The 20,575-nt window shown below is 49.0% G+C and overlaps 1 protein-coding gene across 1 annotated transcript; it reads right to left on the bottom strand.

Annotated features, from left to right (window-relative positions):
* Positions 1 to 672: 672 nt before the first annotated feature.
* Mpo (myeloperoxidase) lies at positions 673 to 10,287 on the bottom strand. The gene is made up of 13 exons (XM_005394030.2): positions 10,212 to 10,287; positions 10,002 to 10,095; positions 9,371 to 9,546; positions 8,980 to 9,103; positions 8,764 to 8,893; positions 8,477 to 8,683; positions 7,393 to 7,711; positions 5,394 to 5,554; positions 3,991 to 4,246; positions 3,383 to 3,553; positions 2,279 to 2,516; positions 1,448 to 1,659; positions 673 to 760 (listed from the first exon to the last, which is right to left on the bottom strand). Exons 1-12 carry the CDS (start codon positions 10,285 to 10,287, stop codon positions 1,455 to 1,457), a joined length of 2,157 nt encoding a protein of 718 aa, XP_005394087.1. The 3' UTR covers positions 673 to 760; positions 1,448 to 1,454.
* Positions 10,288 to 20,575: the final 10,288 nt, after the last annotated feature.

The raw sequence follows: 20,575 nt of genomic DNA, 5'->3' as shown, positions 1-20,575 counted from the left end.
TTCTTGCCAACGTCTGATGCAGCCCTTCCTCTCCCTGAGCAGCCCCCTGCTCATCAGCGAAGTAAGGACAAGGGGATTTGTCCCGCTGTGCACCATGGTAGCGGCCTGGCTTTCCCCAGGAACCCTGAGTACACACCTTGTGGCTCCCAGCTTTGGTGTTCCCCTCCCTTATACAGAAACCTGCCCTCTGAGCCCAGCCATCTGCTGCCCCTACTCTTGGGGCCTGGCCACTTGAAACTCAGAGTGAGAAGGAGTCTACCATCTTGAGCCTCTAAAACACTGTGGCATACTCCGGGAATGCAGGAGCCAGGTGTTGTCTGGGGCAACCCTTCCCACCCGACCTTGGCTCTTTCACTCCCACAGGGTAGTGTTTTGTCCCCTCTGTTTCCCAGCACCTGACAGAGTAAGCATTAAGGAAACCTCTGCCACAGAATGAACAAACATTAGTTCTCGGTAACCACATCCGGGTTCTGCAAGGTGGCAGAGGTAGGAGGTGAGGGATGAGAATCTGCTCAGTCGGTGGCCTGCGCCCTGTGCTTCTGAGAACCATCTGCCCTCCATGTGTGAACAAAGGATGCCCTTACCCGGGGTGAGAACCACGGGGTCTGGGACACAGACCACACAGGCTCAAGTTCAAGGCCTACCCCCTTCCCAGACAGACCGGCGGAAATCCCCGTCCTCCGTGCTTTATTACGTAAACATCAGGTACAAACAAATGGTACAGAAGGACCATGGCCCTCACTCCTTCCCAGGCAGGCTCCTGTGAACAAGAGAACAGAGTAAGACAAAGGAGACCTGGGGCGGAGCCCAGCCAGCTAGGCCCAGAACTCGGCCACACAGCCCAACCGCTAAAGACTCCTTGCTCCAGAGGCCAGTGGTTCACCTCTGCTAACCAGGACACAGTCTCTGTGCAAGCTCCCCAAGGGCACAAACGGTGTACGTCCTGCCTGTCAAGGTTTCGCATACCTAGCACAGCGCCTGGCATACAGTAGGTGCTCAATGAATGAAGAGCTAGAGGATGTAAATGGGCCCTCTAAGGAGCCATAGCTGCTGTTTACAAGGAAGAAACTCGGCTTAGGGAGATTAAGTAGTTTGTCCAAGGTCATGCAGCTCATCAGCTGCAGAGCCGGGATGGAAACCTGAGCTGTTCTCCTCATCAATCTGCTCTGCTGCCTTCAATACATTTAACAGCAGCAAGTACACTTTCACAGGAGTGACACACATGAAAATACTATCCATCTTCACAGAGGACCCACGCACACTGTCTTTTATATACCAGGCACACATGCAAACTCATATAAACACACGCGGGCATGCACTTGAGTGCATAGGCACGTACATGAGTGAATGCTCAACATTTTCTCAGCTAGCCCCTGAACAGGGAAGGGAGCTCCCCCTGGTACCAACTGGCCAACCCAGGTGACCCCTCATATCCGTGTGCTCTCACCCCGCCTCTACGCCTCCCTCCACGAAGACAGATCCAGTGCACGGAGAGTGTTGCAGCTGACAAAGTCCCGGGGGAAGGAGTTGGACCTGAAGATGTTGTTCTTGGATACGGTGGTGATGCCCGTGTTGTCGCAGATGATGCGGGGCAAGGAGATCCTGGCCAGTGCCTGCCGCTGCTGCATGCTGAACACACCGTTGTGCTCCCACCAAAACCTGCAAGGGGCGTCACGGACGCTGTGTCTAGGGGTCACCTGGCTTGAGCTGCTCCCTGCACGTAACAGGAGCACAGAAGACTCTTGCCCTGTGACACAGGAGCACTCCAGGCCATTGGGAGGTCCTCCGCCCACAGCAGAGCACCGCATGGCTGCCTGGCTGCCTCCGCTGCTGCAGCCCAGTGGCTCCAGGAACCTATTCTAGAGGGAGCCAGGTCCACCCTCAGTCATGAAGATCTGTGCCCACAGGCATTGGGGAGAATTCCGGAGCACTAACAGAGGCTAGAACTAGACATGTAGATGTCAGAACCACAGTGAAATGGTGCACAGAGAAGTCATGCGGAAGCTAAGTTGGGACAATTCAGTGGTGACTGACACTTCCATAACTGTTCACATAAAAGCAGAGAAAGGAAAGTGGCATTTCTTCTGTCTTCTGTCCTTCACAATCAGGGCTCCAGTGTCCTCCATGCTGCACCCCCACAGGTTCAGGGCATACTAGGGGTAACACAGAACTTTCCTGGAACACCCTGGAAAATCACTGATGGAAATCAGGGCCCCCATGAGTTCAAGGATAGTCCGCGGCCACCCACAGTGCCTGAGTCACCCAGGCCCCTCCTCACCGATCACCGTCCCGAAGCTTCCTGAACTGGGTGCCAATGAGGCAGGCGAGGAGCTGGCCCACGCGGCCGTTGGGCTGCAGGGGCTCAGCCACACCACCCATCCAGATGTCGATGTTGTCGGGCGTGCCATACTGCTGTATCAGCTTCCGTGCCAGGTCCAGGTTCTTCAAAACTGTGCCCAGCTCGCCCACCGTGCTGGGCTGTGGCAGCCCACAGAAACGCCTCCAGGCGTTGTAACCTGGGAGGGGACAGGTGGCCACGGTTAGGTCCCCCTGCTGCTGCAAGGTGGGGAAGGCACTGGGAACCAAAGCCATAGGCAGAGGAACCCTGAACCCTTGGCTCAGATCAAGGGGGACAGCTGGGCATCCTCGGACCCTCACTGTCCTTCCCTTGTCCTCCCACACAACTTCCATCGTGTCCAAAAATAGGAGCATCAGGCTATTTCCTGGAGCAACCAGTGCATCTGTCTGATCCAAGAGGGATAAATTGTGTCATGCGAGCTAGCCCATAATGCACAAGTTGTAGAGTTAGGCCAATCTGGGTGCAAGTTCCAGATGCTTCCCTGACTTGGCTAGAACACTTAGCCCAGTTCCAAATGTCTGCCAGCCTCTCCACTCATCAGTCAAATGGGGGTGACAGTCTTCTCCCCTCAGAGTCCATGAACAGTGAGTCAGAATGAACTGGAGTGGAGAGAGCTTTCAGGTTGTGTATTATTTTTTACTGGGGTGCTGTCATAGCTCAGAGGGTCACAGCTTGCAAAAGAGCCTCAGAGAAGCTGAGAGTTCACCAGAGGGACCCAGGAAGAGGGAAGGGACTGGCCTCAGGTAGCTTCCTGAAAGCAAAACGTTGGGCGCCAGGCCCACCTTCACACCTGTGCCCAGGGCTGCTTCCATGGAGCAGAGGACAATCTTGGTCATTTATAATTCGTCCATCCTGGCAGGGACACCTTACAGGCCAGGTAAGAACCAGACAAGAAGCTGTCAAGGTGTTGGGGTGGGGAAAGCCTTGAGCTGCTCAGGGCTAGAAAGGGCAAGGCCCTCAAAGGGAAGGGAAGCCACAGGCTACCTGGGAGATGGGGGTGAGGAGACTCCTGCAACCCCTCACCTGGGAGGCCGTGGTCCCTGCTCCGCTGCATGTTCAGAGCCGGCAGGTCCAGCCCGATCCGCATGACCTGCTCAAACAGTCGCTCCCGGATCTCATCCACCACAATCTGGTTCTGGCGGTTCAGCTTGGCAGGGGTGGCCATGAGGCCTCGGAGGATGGGGTCGATGCCACCTGGGGGCAAGAGGGACAAGGTCAAAGGGAAGGTTCCCCTCAGTGCTGGAGCTCAGGCGGGAGTGAAAGCAAGTCCAGGTGGGGACAGGGGGTTTGGTGCCAAGGTGGCCATGGTGAGCAGGTCCTCACAGGGCACTACATGACCCTCAGGCATACAGGGCTCAGATTATGCCATCAGACATACGAGGTTGGGATGCCCCTAGCCCCCGGCCTCCCAAGTGACCGAGTTGCAACACATAGGAAGGCCTCAGCTCCCTCTGAGAGCCCTCTCCACCCCTCCTGTTTATACTCAGATCTGAAAGCAGAGTCAGGTACACGGAGACTGGAAAGTCAGACTAGGTCCCCAAGGAAGGAAAGGAGGAAGAGCTCTCCGCACCCACCCTGCCTGTACCCCCCTAGCTTCCAGCCCACTCTCCCTGGGCCCGGGCTCCACTCACCTTCCAGCACAACCCTCCAAGAGGCAAAAAAGACCTTGCTGAGCGGGACACGGGGATTGGGCATCATGGGCCGGTACTGACTATCCAGGCGGAACATGAAGGGTTGGATGAGGGTATGGCCGTAGCGAAAGGCATTGGTGAAGACATTGGCAATACGTGGGTCCACCGATTCATTGTAGCCGCGGTAGGTGGGCAGGTACTTCCTCATGGCCGCTGGCCCCAGCACCAAGGGCAGGTAGTCTCGGTAGGTGATGATCTAGAGAAAGTCACTGGGAATGGCCTCTGTACTCACTCTCTGAGATCTCTGCCTACTCCTAGCTTGGAGGATCCTTCCCATCCATCCACAGTCAGGGGGCTGCTTCCCCTAGTGCCAGATCTAAACCTAACACAGTAGCACTAAGGGGCATAAACAGAACTCTATTGCTTGCTGGCTGTGTGACTTTGGGCTACTTATCAACATCTCTGAGCCTCAAGTGTAAAATAGGGATAATTATATTACCCTCTGCCTTAGAGAATTAAATAATAAAGCTCTTTATTATAGTCCTTGCATTAACCCCCTTCCTGTGAATTATTAATGTCTCATACCTACTGTCATATAAATGCCTGGAGAGCCAGGGAAATTGAGAGTATTGAAAATACCTCCGGTGCCCAGCACATGCCTGGCCCACAGTAGGGCTCAGGATAGGTTTGTGCAAGGGAGGGAGGCAGGAAGGAATAATGGCTGCTGTAGCCTGATTTCTCCCCGTGAAAAGGGAAAGTGCAGAACAGTCTCACTCTGGAGTCTAGACTCCCACATTTCCTCCGAAGTTGAAATGAATCTCACTTGCATCTTAGTGCCAATTAAAAACTCACCTTCAACACCTGCAACTCCAGAACCCAGGCGAGAGAGAGAGACAGAGACAGAGACAGACAGAGAGGTGTGTGTCTCCACTTCTTGGGGACAGACAGGTCATCCTGGAGCATCAAAAGTTGAGAGAGAACCAGGAACAGTGCCCAGGGGTAAAGCATGGAGGTCGCCTGGCCGACGACAAAGCCAGAATGAAGAGGAGAGCAGACAAAGGAGCCAAGAGTGACAGTGAGACGGAGCAAGGGAGAAACCTTCACTGAACACCTACTGTGCGCCAGACAGCTGAACCCTCCTGGAAAACCCTCCCCACAGCATTCCTGGACCCACAGGAAAGAAGCGAGGCTGGGAAGGAGGGCAGAGAACGGGGTAGCCTTGTCAAGCACTTCACATCTGTCCAGTGTTTTCCTGTAGGTCACTGAATCCTTTCAGCACCAAGGATGAAGAAGCCAACCCTCGGGAGGGTAAGCAACTTGCCTAGGGATGGGATGTTGCACAGCTGGGATGCTGCAGAGGCACGTCTGGATCCTGAATCTGCCCGACACTCAGGGCAACCTACCTGGACCATGGCCCCCACAATCTTCCGGGCCTCCTGGTACAGCCTCTCTCCATTCCATCTGGGGTTCAGGCGCTTGAGCTGTGTGGCCAGCCGGTTGTGCTCTCGAACAAAAAGGGTGTGCATGGAGGTGAGCTCAGGCATCTCACTAGAGCGGGTGTCCCCTGTGGGAAGCAAAAGCCACCGTCATTCCTAAGACCTCCAGCCCAGACAAGGTTTGCTCTTCTGAAACTCTTTGTCTAGCCAACGCCTGAAATGTCCCCTATTTGGCCTGCTCTCCACCCCCTTTTGCACACCAGGCTCAGTGCTCACTCTTCCAGGAGGCCCCTCCTGAGGTCCCTGTCTGCCATGACAGCCCCTTCCCTTGCTCAAGGATACTTCTGAGCCAAAATACTTACTCAATAGGAGTCAGATCCGGCCCATACCTGTCAACTTCCTGTAGCTAAATTGGGGACTCCTTGAGGACCAAGGTCCAGGCCATGTGCCTTTTTGCATATAACCACCGTTTCCAACACACATCAACCCATGCAGCTTAGCACCGGGCCTGGCACAAAGTATAAGACCCACAAACACTACCTACTTAGCTGATTCTCTTGATTCAGGAAGAGCCTCAAATCAGCATGCATGTTGGCTTGACCTATTTCCCTGCCCCTATCAAACACAGCTAATGATCACAGCGCCCTCTCCTGCTAAAATTGGAGGCAACTCAGAATTCTCAACACTGGACCCCGGAAAGCCACTACCATTTGCACAGCATTGTCAGCCCCACCCTTACTACTTGCCAATGTGCGCCTATGGCGGGGCGGGGCCAGGGAGTACAGGATACGTGGAATCCACCCCTGGCCCTCTGTTCGGGGAAACTAAACAAGAACCCCTGACTCCTCTAGTCTTCTCTAAACTTTTCCCTCAAGGGGCCAGAGGGCCGGAGTCAGGGCTGTTTCAGTAGGACTCTGCGTTCAGCCTGTGCCAACTCTAGGAAGGAAATTCTAGGAGGAAGGAACATCCTGTGAGAGTAACTTCTCCATCCCATGAGCAGCGAGAGGTCATGATGATCCAAGGTGGAGACCCAGCTGGCTGCTCATGGCCAGGCTGGAGGCAGCTGTGTCTGGCCAAGGAGTGCTGCCCTGGCCTCAGTAGCCCTGAAGAGGGTGGGCCCCTTCCACAGGAAGTTCACACTGGTGCTTGGTTCTCCTCCTTCATTCTCCTCCCCAGGGCCCAGGGAAAGATCACCAGGAGCCACCAGGAAAGGGTGAGGGAGATCAAGGGTTTTCGCCTTGGCCTGCCACTGGGTTTACACTAAAACACGCTGGGAAATGTCTGGGTGTGCTGACATCACGGTCCCAACCTTACCCTAAACTGCCAGGTGTTCACATTTGAAATCCCACCCTCTCTTTTGACAGGCAGTCCAGGTGGGTAGCAGGAGGCACACTGCAGCGGCACCATCCACTAAAGCTTTCTGAGATGATGAAATTGATCTAATTCTGCACCACTCTATAGAGGAACCACTGTCCTAGGAGGCTTGAAATTTGGTTAGCACAACTTGAAATTGGTTAGTACAACTGAGAGACTGAAGTTTCTATTTAATTTAAAACAGGTAAAATTAAAACAAGCACATTGGCTACTGACTCCAGATTAGACAGTTGGGTCCCAAAGGGTGAGGATACCACGTTACTGTCTGGCTTCTAGTTCCCTGCCCCTGAGGAACTCAACTCTCCTTTCTTCCAGAGTCCAGACGGGAAAAGAGACAGAGACTGCAGCGGATAGAGAGAGGCCCTTTGGCCAGCCCTGGGTCTTCACCTTAGATGGAGGGATTTCTGTTTTTGTTTTAGCTTTCCTTTCTGTCTCCGTTCAACTTGTCACCAAGGCAACTAGACTGATATAAAGTTGGTGAGGGCAGCATCTCTCACAGGGAACCCACAGGCTGCCTGCAAACAGGCTCACGTGCCTCCCGCAGGAAATGTCTCGTGTGCCACCCGCGCCACTTTTTAGCCCCAGAACTGACCTGCCAGGAAGCAGGGGATGCGTGCGGAACGGTTGGTGAGGAGACAGGGGTCATCATGCAGGTTGTCAAAGGGCAGCAGGGCCCGGCCATTGTCCCGAAAGCGGGTGTTGACGGCCAGCAGCCCCAGCTGGTTGGTCAAGTTGCGCAGGTTCCTGGCCAAGGGGTCCTCGCTGCCGTACACCATGCTGGCGTCCACGAAGGAGGTGAGCGCGTTGATCTGGTTGCGGATGGTGATGTTGCTCCCGGTGCAGGCAGGGCAGGAGCGGAAGAAGGGGATGCAGTCATTCTGGTTCTTGATGCGGGGGTCGTTGGGCGGGATCTGTGGTACAGAGAGGGGCTAGACATACCCTCAAGGGCAGGAACAGTGGGCAGGAGAGACTTGCCCTTGCCCTTGGGACCTCTGGCCCCCTCAGCCTGTAGGGAGGCTTCTCAAAGGCCCAACAGGATCACTGTGTGGGGATCCACAAGCACCGCGCCTCTGAGTTTCAGGGGTGATGGGCAGGACTCTGAGCTGGAATGCGGGGACCCCTGGGAGTGGGCACAGCCAGTGCTGACCCTTCCTCACGAAATCTCTCCTCGTCTCTCTTCTCTGGTTTGGTCCCTAAACTCTCACTCACTTCCTCTCCCGTCTCCATCTCACCTTTGTCCCTTTCCGTCTCTCACTCACCCCTGTCCTTCTCCTGTCCCTTCCTTTCTGTCCCTCTCAGGTTCTCTCTCTCTTTCTCTCCTCTTCCCGCCCTCCTCAGCATGTGCCTCAAGCCCCCCAGCCTGGGCCCTGCGCTGTGTGTTAGGCAGTGGCCCTCTGTGAGAAGGGAGGAGAGAAGACAGCAGGGACAGCTACAGCCCGAGATTTGAGGGAGACTTGAAGGTCCTCATCCCAGAACTCTCTCCTAGCCGCACAAAGAGCAGGAATTCCAGGGCGGTCATCTCTGCCACGGCACGGCCTTTCCTCTGGAGATGACAGAGGGGCACTCGGCCCTCTGGCAGATGGGGACAAGCACTAACTCTGGAAAGCCTTCCCAGGGGCTGGGCCGGGAAACCTGGGCCCAGAGGGAAGGAGCCGCGTGCTGGGGGCGGGGCGGACCTTGAGAGGGAAGCAGGGAGGCTGCTGCAGGCAGCTGGTCTCACAGTTGAGGCCAGAGACGAAGGAGGCCCGGGCGGCGGGCTCGGGGGTGAAGTCCAGGTCGTGGTCAATCAACTGGCCCCACTGCATGAACAGGAGCGAGCGCTCCTGGTCCGGCGTCAGCTGCTCGGTGGGGAAGCGCACGATGGCGTTGGAGACCGCGCGAGCCTGCGGGACACCCGACGTCAGCGGGCGCCTCGTCCCGGCACCGCATGGGTCCGGGCCGTCCTCTGCCCGCCCGTGCTCACCAGGGGCACCACGAACCCGCTGCGCTTGACCCCGGGCGTCCAGCCAAAGGGCAGCGACACGCCGTCCTCGTACTCCGCAGGCAGCCAGCGCGCAAAGGCGCGGTTGGAGGCCCCCAGCGTGGGGCTGCGTCTGCGGGGGGCGAGCGGGGCACAGGGCGCTGACGCGGGCGGCACGGTGAAGACCCGGGCGCCGCCCTGAGCCCTCCAGAGCCCCACCTGTTGTTGCAGTGGCCGGTGATGGTGCGGTATTTGTCCTGCTCCGGGCAGCTCACCGCCACATCCTGGTAGGCGCAGCCGCTCGACTTGGACAGCAGATTCAGCTGAGCCGGTGTGAGCGCATCTGCCAGGGATAGCGGGGTGGGAGCGCTAAAACCCCCCTTTCCTATTGTAGGAAACCTGAGACTGGCTCCCTGCGCGTCCTGGGCTGGGAGCACAGGCTGAGAAGTGGAGGGATGCTAGGATGCCTCTGAGACTCCTTAGAGAGGAGGTTGGGGCTCACTGGGACATGGCGGAGTCACTAGGTGGGGTCACTAGGCGGGGTCACTAGGCGGGGTCACTAGGCGGGGTCCGTGGCGCAGCGGGTACCTGGGGAGGGAGGACTTGTTACCAGTGACATTGAAAGGCCCTGGCCGCAGAGGCCGCAGCTTCCTCTTCAGCAGGTCTAGGGCCACGTGCAGATAGTCAGCAGCCCTCACTGCTGTCCTGGTGGCTGCCACAGGCTGCTTGAAGTAGGACAGGAGCTCCATGGGGCTGGCCAGGCCACTGCGAAGCCGCTGCTTGATGCTGCATGGAAAAGGAGAACCAAAGTCGGAGGGGGGGCGGTGCACACCTCTAATCCCACACAGAGGAGGCTGAAGCAGGAGGATCACTAGGAGCCTGGGCTACATAAGCTAGTCCAAAGCCAGCCAGCACTACATAGTGAGACACTGCCTCAAAAAAAAAAAAAAAAAAGAACCAGAGAAGGGGTGCAGAGACACTCAGGTGGGTGCTCCCCAGCCCAACAGTGGACAAGCAACAGGGGAAGAAGGTTTCCTTTTATGAAAAGGTTATGGACCTGATGTCCAGACAGAAGCAAGGCTCCAAGAGGGGTGGTTTTGAAGATGTTCTCACACTCAGAGATGCAGAGTCCACCTCCTACCCCCAAGCCCCCGCTTCACCCACAAGCTTCCTGCTGCCTGCTCCTCTCTGAAAGGCCTGGGGCAGGCTGCCTACAGCTGGGCAGTGCTCAGAGTCCCCACCTTTCCCTCCGCTCCTTGTAGGCCTTGTCCACTAGCTGCTTGGCTTCCTCCATGCAAGTCAGCACCACCGAGGTCTCCACCTCCTCAGGGACGGCTGAGCAGAGCAAGAACCGTAAGGTCAGGTCCCAGACCCTGGGAGTCTGCTGAGGAGCTGCTGGGACTCAGCCCCGCCCTCAGCACACCCTGTTTCCCACCTTGCTGAACTGTTACCTGGAGTGGCACTGTCAGAGGGCTGAGGCATGACCAGAGTGGCCAGGAGGCCTGTGAGGGCCAGGACCAGCTTCATCTCTGTAATGAGCCCCCAACCCCACAAGTACCCTGAGCCCTGGGAGAAGAGAGCCCCACCATCTCCCCCGAGAGCCTTCACTCCCTCCTCCACGCCCAGCCCCACCTCAGTAGGCTGGTTTATGGTCCAAACCAGGCCTATCTGAGGAGGGGTCCACAGGCCCGTGCCCTTGCCAGCTGCAGTCACCAGCAGCCCCCCAGGACCTCAGCTCCAGGGCTCACCTGACATTGGCAACTCTGCTCACAGAATCTGGGCTTTTATGTCCTCTAAGCTGGGGGGCGGGGCGGGGCAGAGGGAGGTCTGTCCCCAGAGACTGAATTCTCCTCCCCCGAGAGGTTGGGGTACACAGAGAAAAACTCTTGAAATAGGGGAGAGGGACAAAAGAAGGGACCAGAGTTCTCCCTTAGCATTGTCACCCAGGGCTTCTCAGCTGCCCGTCGCTGGTCTACACCAAAGCTGTCCCCAGACGGCACACACAGCAAAGCCCTCCAGAATTCGGGTTAAACAGAGTATCCAGGATTCCTTTAAAACAAGCAGGAGTCAGGAACCAACAGCCTAAGGCAGTGGGGGCCAGACTATGGTATGAGTGCTGCAGTGGGCTGTTTGTGTCATTGGAAACTCCCAAAGGTTTGCCATCACTGGCCTAAGGAATCAGGGAAATAGAGCAACTCCCAATACCCCAAGAGAGGGTGAAGGAAAAACAGAGTGATGCTGTCCCAATCAGGGGGTCACCTCCACCCCAACTGTCATGCTGAGGCAGACCCCGTTCTGACGGGGCCAAGGGAACAGGAAATCTGGCTGGAGACTGTTGGGCTTCACAGGAAGGAGGACCCTGGGGGCTACAAGCTGAGAACCACTGTAACTTCCTCTATCCCTTGCCCTTCCCTCCCCTTTCTTCTTAGTTTTTGGTAGGGGGCTGCCTCCAACACCCCGCCATCTGCTCCTGGATTTCAGGAACCAGAACAGAACAGAGCTGATTGTGGTTAGTGGTCAGTTGGGTGACGCAGCCTCGGCCTCTCTGGGAAATAATCAGCACAGATGGGAGGATTGGCATCAACGACTCAGGATCACTTTGAAATAGAAGAGAGAAGGGTGGCAAAGAGCTTGTTATTTTCAAGCAGGAAGGAAAAGTACATGGGGCTTAGGACTATGTTTGTCACCTCCTGGGGCCCAGCTCATGCCAACCATGACCTTGTGCTCTGCTTTGAGCTGGCCATACCTACCTCCAGCCACCTTTCTGTCACTCACTCTTGTCTTCTCTGCCAGAACCACACTTGACCAAGGAACAAGAAAAACACCACCACAAAAGGTCACCTCAGTGTGTTCGTGGATCCTGTCACCTGCAGAAACAGAGCCCAGTGCTCCCTGAGAGAAGGAGCCATCCTTCCGGCCTTTTTCTGCCCGTGACTTGTTGTATGTAAACTTGATCACGTGGTTCTTTGCAAAGAAGGTTCTAGAATTTTGAAAATTTTTTCAATCCACAAGCAATATATTTTAATTCATGAGAAATTGGGAAAGACAAATAGACAAAAAATAAAAATACATTGAAATTACTTACAATCAAGTGAGAGTATGAGTAATTTTTTTTCAAGGTTTGCCATTGTTTTTCACATAAATAAGGAAAGGAAGGAAAATAATAAGTAGGAAGGAAAATAATTTCCTGTGATCTCAACACTTGCCAATGTCCTACTTAATAATTTGATATCATATATAGATACATATTTTTAAGCAGTGATAAGAACAACTTTAAATAATTATTTTATAATCTGCTTTTAGTACTGAACGATTTTAGCCTGAACATCTATGTCAATAAATATAGGCTTATTTTATTTTTGTGTCTGCATATTTTGTATGATTCATTAACCTAATTACTTCTTGTTAGACACTTGGGTTGTTTCCAGCTTTCATTGTTATAAACAGTATGAGGATGAACATCAGCGGAGCTAAATCTCCAACCACATCTTCAGTTATTTCCTAAGGCAACAAATCTTAAAAGTAATATTGCTGCATGTTTGGGCACACCCAGTTTTAAGGCTTCTTGATATTTATTGTCAGAGGCCTCATGAAGATTGTATCTCACCCTTCCACCACCATGCGTGAGAACATCTGTTTGCCATCACCCTCAGCAACCTTGACTATTAGTGTCCTTTTGGTCTTTGGTCTTTAAGGGAGAGTGAAGACTCAAGAAGAAAGAGACATTTAATGCAAGCACTTCCTAGCAGGGATGATAAAAAGCAAGTCCAGCGAAGGAAATGACCTTGCCACAGGTGACAGCGTGGCACAGTTCAGAATAACCTCAGTGTCAGGTCCCCTGGCTTCCAAACCACACCCATTGCCTGGTGGCCTCTGCACTTATTCCTGACTTTAACGTTCAATCGCTTATATACAAGTCCCGGCTGGGCCCTTGCACGTGCTGGGCCTCTGGAGGGCGCTGCTGGGGCTGCTGCACCCCAGGACTCCGGTCATGGGAGGGCGCCCCACCCAAGTGCACACACACCCTGCCCTCCCTTCTCTCCGCTAGGCTTTCCCAAACGTCCTCACCCCAGGGCTTAGTCCAACTGCCTGCAGGATCTTGGCTACTACTGCTTGTGAAACCATTCGTTCTTTCTCAATGCTGTTTAGGAAATAATTCAGTTGGGATTACAGCCAGGTTTCCTGTGTGCAGCCGTGTGTGTGTGTGTGTGTGTGTGTGTGTGTGTGTGTGAGAGAGAGAGAGAGAGAGAGAGAGAGAGAGAGAGAGAGAGAGAGAGGAAGAGAGAGAGACAGAGACAGAGAGACAGAGAGACAGGGAGACACAGGCATCCCCAGAAGACTATAGAGACTAGAGAGGAGGTAGAGACGATGACTATTCAGACACACTAGTTGCACTCAGCCCATAGATCTGCTCTGATTCTTCAAAATCTTTTTTAAAAGATTGGGATTATAGACTGGGATTATATATAGCTCAGTGGTAGAGCACTTGGCTAGCATACAAGGCTCTGGATTCAATCTCCAGCACTGAAATTTTTTTTAAAACTTTCTAAAATTAATTTTTAATTCTATAGCTAATACTTGGATGGAGGTATACATACATATTTTGGTTTTCTGAGACAGGGTCTATATAGTTCAGGCTGGCCTTGAACTCACTACATAGCCCAGGCTGACCTCAAACTCATGGCAATCCTCCTGCCTCAGCCTCTGGAGAGCTGCGATTATAGGCATCCACCACCACACCTGGGTTTTTTTTAATCTTAACATATACTGAGTAAGATTTAAGATCATGGATCAGGTTAAAGCTCCCTTTAACTTAGGTGACTGTAAGATAAGTAACAGCCCCAATTTCAACCCTCTTCCTCCACTCTTTAGCATTAACACTGTTGTCATTTTTGGGTTTGTCCTTCCAAGATTTTGTTTTGTATTCATTTCATATAGAAGGATCTATGGGAAATATCCTTTCTCCTTTATTTTTCCATAAGTGGCATTGCACTATACACATTGTTCTACAATGTGCTTCTTTCTCTCAACACTATATCTTGCAAATCTATCAGGCTCCATTTAAAGAACAATCTCACTTTTTGAACTATTACATAATATTTTTAGTTGAACTGGACCTCCATTATGTGATCATTCATTTCTTAATAGAATTAACATTTTTCCCTTTCTAAAAAACAATGCAGCCAGACGTGGTGACGCATACCTGTTATCCCAGCACTCGGGAGGCTGAGGCAGGATCGTTGCGAGCTCAAGATCAGCCTTGGTTACAAAGTGAGCTCCAGGCCAGCCTGAAATGCATAACGAGAGCCTGTCTCAAAAAGATGGAAAAAAAAATGCAGCAAGAGGCTTCTGTGTACACACACACACACACACACACACACACACACACAGCATTCTCCAAGGTGAAAACAGACCACAGGTTTTGTGCATTTTAAATATTTAATGGATAGATATTGTTCAACTGTCTTCCAAGCTTTATAAAAATCTCACAGGCAAGGAATAGAGACTATGGGCTCACCTTTTATTTCTTTGATTAATAGTGAGGTTTTGCATCATTTACTTATACATTCTTGTAACTCTGCTATTTGGTTTTGTCCACTTTTCTATTGAATTGCAACATTTTACTTATTTGTAAAAGTTATACATTCTGGATAAACAATAATACTTCAGCTGTTATGCTGTAAAACTCTTCAGTCAATCATTTTTTTATTTTTTTATTTTTCATTGTTTCATCATTTTTCATTTTTAATAGCATCAATTCTAAAGTAGTCAAATTTTCAAACTTATCAGTTCCTTCCTGGAATTGTCCTTTCTTTTGAGTACTTGGGTACTCAAAAGTACTTGAGTACTTTGCACTGAGGTATATCCCCAGCCACATTTTTATTTTTTATTTTGAGGCAGTGTTTCATTAAATTGCTAAATTGCCCAAGCTGGGCTCTAACTTGTGTACCTCCTGCCTCAGCCTCCCAAAGTACTAAGATTACAAGTGTGCATCACCACTCCAGGGCAAAAATCTTCTGAAGGTCATAAACATATTGTTCTGTGTATTCTCATAAAAACATAATTTTTCATATTTAGGTTGGTAATCCATCTATAACCTGTGTGTGTATGTGTGTGTGTGTGTGTGTAGCATTAATTATGGAGTCACTTTTTTCCCAAATAACCAATTATGGCTGTGCCTGTCATTGAATAACCTGTCATTTCTCTAATAATTTGGGATTCCCTTTGGTCCCTTATCATAAGTTGTACATTTCTAGATTATTCCAGTCTACTGACATACTAGTTTACTTATTCATTTCTATGTCAGCAATGCATCCCTGGAGCTACTATCATTTTCTAATATGTTTCAATGTCTGGTAAAAGAAATTCTTCTCTTGTCTTCTTTTTCAAATGAATCTTCAATATTCTAACATTTTTACACTTTCTTAAAACTTCTTAAATATTTGTCTAGTTCTGTAAGAAATCTTGATATTTTTATTTATATTGCATTTAATTAACACATAAATTTGGTAACAAATGATATTCTTATAAGATTGTCTTCCCATTTACATGTATTCATTCATTCAGTCACTATATATTTTTTGAGCACTTACTACCTACCAGAACTGTTCTGAATACTGGGACTACAGCAGTAAACAACTTGCTCTCATGGAATTTATATTCTTTTTATTATTTATTATTTATTATTTATTTATTTATTTTGACACAAGGGATTGAATGAGGAGCTTTACACTGATCTACAATCCTAGCTTTGTTTTGTTTTGTTTTGTTTTGTTTTGTTTTGTTTCAGATAAGTTCTCGCTAAGTCGCTAAATTGCCCAGGCTGGATTCAAACTTGCAATCCTCCTGCTTCAGCCTTTCAGAGTGATGGAATTACAGGCATGCGCCACCACGTCCTGCTGGAGATTAACATTCTTGAGTAACAGTGTGTCACTCCGTTTATTCATCTTCTTTTATATACTTCATTGAAATGTTATAGTCTTACCCATAAAGGATTTATTCATTTTGGTTAGGTGTGTTCCTATACTTCCTTTTTGAAAGTTATATATAAATTTGCTTATTAACTTCTCCATAGAATTTGTAAAATCTTATATATATTTTTTTTTTCCTTAAAACCATTGAAGGTTCAGGGCATGGCTGGGTCTACCTGTAAGCGCGGCACTCTGTGAGCCTGAGGCAGAAGGATCACAAGTTTGAGCCCATCCTCGGTAATTTAGTGACTCAACAGGCTCTCTTTCAAAAATTTAAAAATATATATATATTAAGAGGCCTAAGGTTTTAGTACTGGGTTCAATCCCCAGAACTTGAAGAAGAAGAAAAAAAAGCTGGAATTAAATCCTGGGTTCAATCACCAGTATTGCAAATTAATTAATTAATTAGTATTAAAGAAATGAAAGATTAAGCTCAAGTTAAATAAAGAAAAAATAATTAGCTGGGGGTGTAGCTCAGTGGTGTTACCCTTGCTTAGCAAGCCTGAGGCTCTGAATTCAAACCCTGGCAATGAAAATAAATAAATAAATGTTATTTTTATCAATCAGACAAATTCAAAGAAAAAAAGATGTATAAATCCAGTGTCAGCCAGATGTGAAAAAAATAAATGCAGTTTGGTCCTATGCCATGGGGTGGACAATACGACAATGTCAGTCAAACTCCAAATTGCTCTGGCTCAGCGATTCTACCTCTAGGCAGGAATTTATCCTTCAGATGGGTTCATAGGAAAACATAGAGACACCCACACAAGCGTGTTCAATTCAGCCTCATTTCAACCACCAGAGGACTGGAAACGAGTCAAATGCCTATCAAAACTGTTTTGCCACACTGTGGTACATCCACATATTGGTATTTTATGTCTCCTTTAAAAATAATGAAGGAGACATATTTTAGCAAAATGGAAAGAAATTGCCAAAAAAAGAGCTAGTTCCATTCTATACAGCATGTTGCAATCCTACAAAATATGTTCACACGTGCATGCATACACCTAGTACTTAAATATGTATAGAAGACTCCAGAAGAAGGCACAAAGCCTTTTAAAAGTGTTTATTTCTGGAAAATGAGCTGACACATCTTATTTTTTATCTGGTCCCCTCTCTTTGAACGTTTTACTAGAAAAATAATAATTTTGGGGCTGGGGATTTTGTTCAGCGGCAAAGCGCCTACCTGGCAAGCGCAAGGTCGTGAGTTCGATTCCTGGTACCAGAAGAAAAGCAAAACAAAAGAATCATAATCATAATAATAATTTTATCATGAAATAACTAATCTCTCCCTCCACTTCAACCCCCCAATAGCAAACTTTGATTTTCTTTTTTTGCCCAATCAGTGGTTTGGGATTATTTTTACATTGGTTTCTTAATATGAAGCCAAACGGGGCTGGGGATTTAGTTCAGTGGCACAGTGCCTGCCTAGCAAGTGCAAGGTCATGAGTTCGATCCCCGGTACTGGAAAAAAACAAACAAACAAACAAAAAAGTATGAAGCCAAACATGAATAAAGACTGAAAGGGGGACATTAACATCCATGGCATTTGGGAGTGCACACATCCCCTATGGGAAGCTTGGGTAATATAACTGATATTTTGATAAAGAAGAAAATAAAAGTTCAAATTTCATTCAGTTAAGTTCTCAGGAGATATTATTTTTATGCACATAGTATTGCTGCCAAGTTCTCTGTTACCCATCAGCTTCCAGTTCTTGAAATCCAGATGCCCACCTCTATTTCAAGCAAAGCCAAATTAGCATGGGCTGCAAGCACCACCAGCCAGACCTGACCATGGAGATGCCCAGACCGGAGAATGAGATTGCTGAAGAACAAAACATAACAAGAGCTGTGGAAAGCCCTAGGGAGACAAAAGACTGGCTCTGGGGAGGGCACACAGCAGGTGAGGAGGTACCTGCTAGGGGTGCCGTCCTCCATATCACATTGCCTTCCTCAGATCAGCACCTGTCTTGCAGCAACTATGAGGTAGGAAAACTGCACCTTCAGGCCAGTGGCATGGTGGGTAAGGGGTACTGCACAGGGGTGCGGGACCCTGGTTAGGTGAGGGAGTGGAAACAGCTTTGCCCTGAGGTCTAGAGTCCTACGACTGAGGGGAAGCTCTCGCCAGGATGGAATTAAGCACAGGAGATTCTCTAGTGGGTAAGGTTCCCCAGCTGAGTACAGAGAAGAGACAAAGAGAATGAATTCCCTCATCATCCCTACAACCTCCTCATCTTCGTGTTAGATATCTGCCACAAACTCAACAGGAAGAGCACATCCCAAAGAACCAGCTTTCAACCTCTTCCCATGTCATGACCTAGTGGAATTTATCCCAGGAAAGTAAGGAAGATTAACATTTAAAAATCAATGTAATTTGTCATAAATAAGAAAGAAAAACCATATGATTTCTCATTAGATGCAAATAATTTGCCAAAATCCAGCAATCATTACTGACTTTAAAAAATAAAAATAAAACTCTGTGCAAACTAATAGAAGGAACTTCCTCAAACTGGAGGAAGAATATCTATATCTATAATCCTACTTAATGGTGAATGCTAAATGCTTTCTCCCTAAGATCAGAACCAAGCAAAGATGTCTACTTCCTGCTGTTTCTGTTCAGCATTGAGCTGGAGGTTCTATATAATGCACTAAGACAAGAAAAAAGAATTACAAATAAAAGAATTTCAAAATAAGAAGTAAAACTGTCTTTGTTTATATACAGTCATCATTTATGTAGAAAATTCTAAGGAATGTACAAAGTAACCAGTAGAATTAACAAGTTTAACAAGGTCACACTATACAAGGCCAAAATTTTAAAATATCATTTCTATATACTATCAATAATCAGAATTTGAAATGAAAAATAGTATCACACAATTGCACCTAAAATACAAAGTACTTGGGAAAAATGACAAGAAATGTGTAATATCTGTACTGAAAACTATAACACATTACTAAGATAAATTAAAGAGCTAAATAAATAGAGAGATGGGTATACGTTGTTCATAAGTCAGAAAACTGAGGTTTTTTGTTTTTGAGACAAGGTCTCACTATGCAGTTCAGACTGGCCTTGAACTCACTATGTAACCTAGGCTGGCCTCAAACAAGCAGTGATTCTCCTGCCTCAGCCTCCCGAGTGCTGGGATTATAGGCATGTGCCACTATGCCCAGCTCTCAGAAGACTCAATATTGTGAAAATGTCAGTTCCCTAATGATGTACAGATTCAATGCAGTCGAAATTGTGATCCTGGGAGACAGAAGTTCCAGTCCCAGGCAAGATGAAATGACAACACTAGCACTCCCTCTCAATGACTGCAGCTATAACCCTGCTCAGAGAGCACAAAGCAACTACATGAAGACTATGAAAGTAAATCAGAGTTGGCAGGTAAGGGAGGAGAAATATACTTTGCATATCACCCAAAGGGCAATGAGCGCATGAATTTTTTTTCAGGTATCCCTTAACCTGATGCAGCCTGAGACCCAAGGTAGACATTGGTAGGGATTGCAGGAAGTCCAAAGAAAAGCATCTAGTTCAGACTTGAGGGGAAGGAAAGAGGTCTCCTGATGTGTAGAGAATACAGAAACCCCTCATTTCCCCCTTTTTCTTTTCCTTTGGGCTTTTCTCCATTATCTTGCACCCCAAGGAATTCTATGGCCATGGCAGCAAAGCTGGCCAGGGGAAGCTCAGCTGCTGAGGAGAAAGTTCCTCTCCAGCAGGGAGCACAGTGCTCCCAGGAATGGGGCTTTCCCCCAACTCTTTTTTTTTTTTTTTTTTTTTGTCTTCCCACTGCCTGGGCCCAGCTGCAGGCATGATCACAAGAAGAGTATCCCAGAAAGTAAATGAATCCCAGAGAGCCAAGACTCTTAGGGAATCAGAACGTACCACAGGCGGTGGGTGTCAGGAATGCACTATACCCCATTTGCATCAAGTCATAGAAAGGAGAAAAAATGAGATGTGGGAAAATACTTGAAGAAAGAATGATTGAAAATTCCCCAGATCTGGCAAGCAGAATAAATAGCATGTATAAATATATGTTTTCATTTATTTATTTTAGTGCTAGGGATAGAACCCAGGCTCTCACCTGGCTAGGCAAGTTCTGTACTGTTGCCTGCAAGAGTCGAGAGAGACCACGGGAGAAACAGAAGAATTCATTTATTTTAGGTCTACACCAACCCAGCAGACTCATGTCCAAAGGGCTGAGCCCTGAACAAAGGGAGGGCTCCAGTTTTTATACATTTTGTCAAAGGGGGTTGGTGTGAAACTGGAAGGGGGTGTACGCAAAGTTACAGAAGCAAGACAAAGGCAGCTACTCAGTGACATCTCAACCTTTGTCCCTTGACCCATGGGGAGAGAATAGGCAATCACTCCTCACTCCCGGCTAGGAATGCCAACAATCAGGCTGTCACAGTCCCAGGAGTCTCTTTTGCCATTTGCAGGAGGAAATGGAGCACTGTGCAGCTCTTTCCCATGTACACTCTGCTCAGGGGTTCCGAATGTGATCTTCATTTGTTTTCTATCTTTTCCAGAACTCTGCTGTTTCCAGTCTAGAGTCCCCTTTCTTGCTTTCAAATGGAATTTTGTATGGTATTTGCTCATTTGTCCTGTTTGTCTCGCTTTTATTATTTCTATGGATTTGGCAGCGGAATAAGGCAGTATGTGTTCAGTCCACCATCTCAAAACTAGTATCTCTTCTCTTCATATGTTCTCTGTCCCCATTCCCAGGTCTCATCCCTCCGCAGCCTTCCCTGACTCCACACATATGGCGCAGCAGCTCAGGAAGATGCCAGCTCTTCTTCTTAAGAAATGGAACTCAAGCCGAGGATGGTGGTGCAGGCCTGTAATT

The sequence above is a fragment of the Chinchilla lanigera genome, unplaced genomic scaffold (genome assembly GCF_000276665.1).
Source record: "Chinchilla lanigera isolate Chin_1 unplaced genomic scaffold, ChiLan1.0 scaffold00050, whole genome shotgun sequence".
NCBI classification, from domain to species: Eukaryota; Metazoa; Chordata; class Mammalia; order Rodentia; family Chinchillidae; genus Chinchilla; species Chinchilla lanigera.
This window is presented reverse-complemented; position numbering and strand designations above follow the sequence as displayed.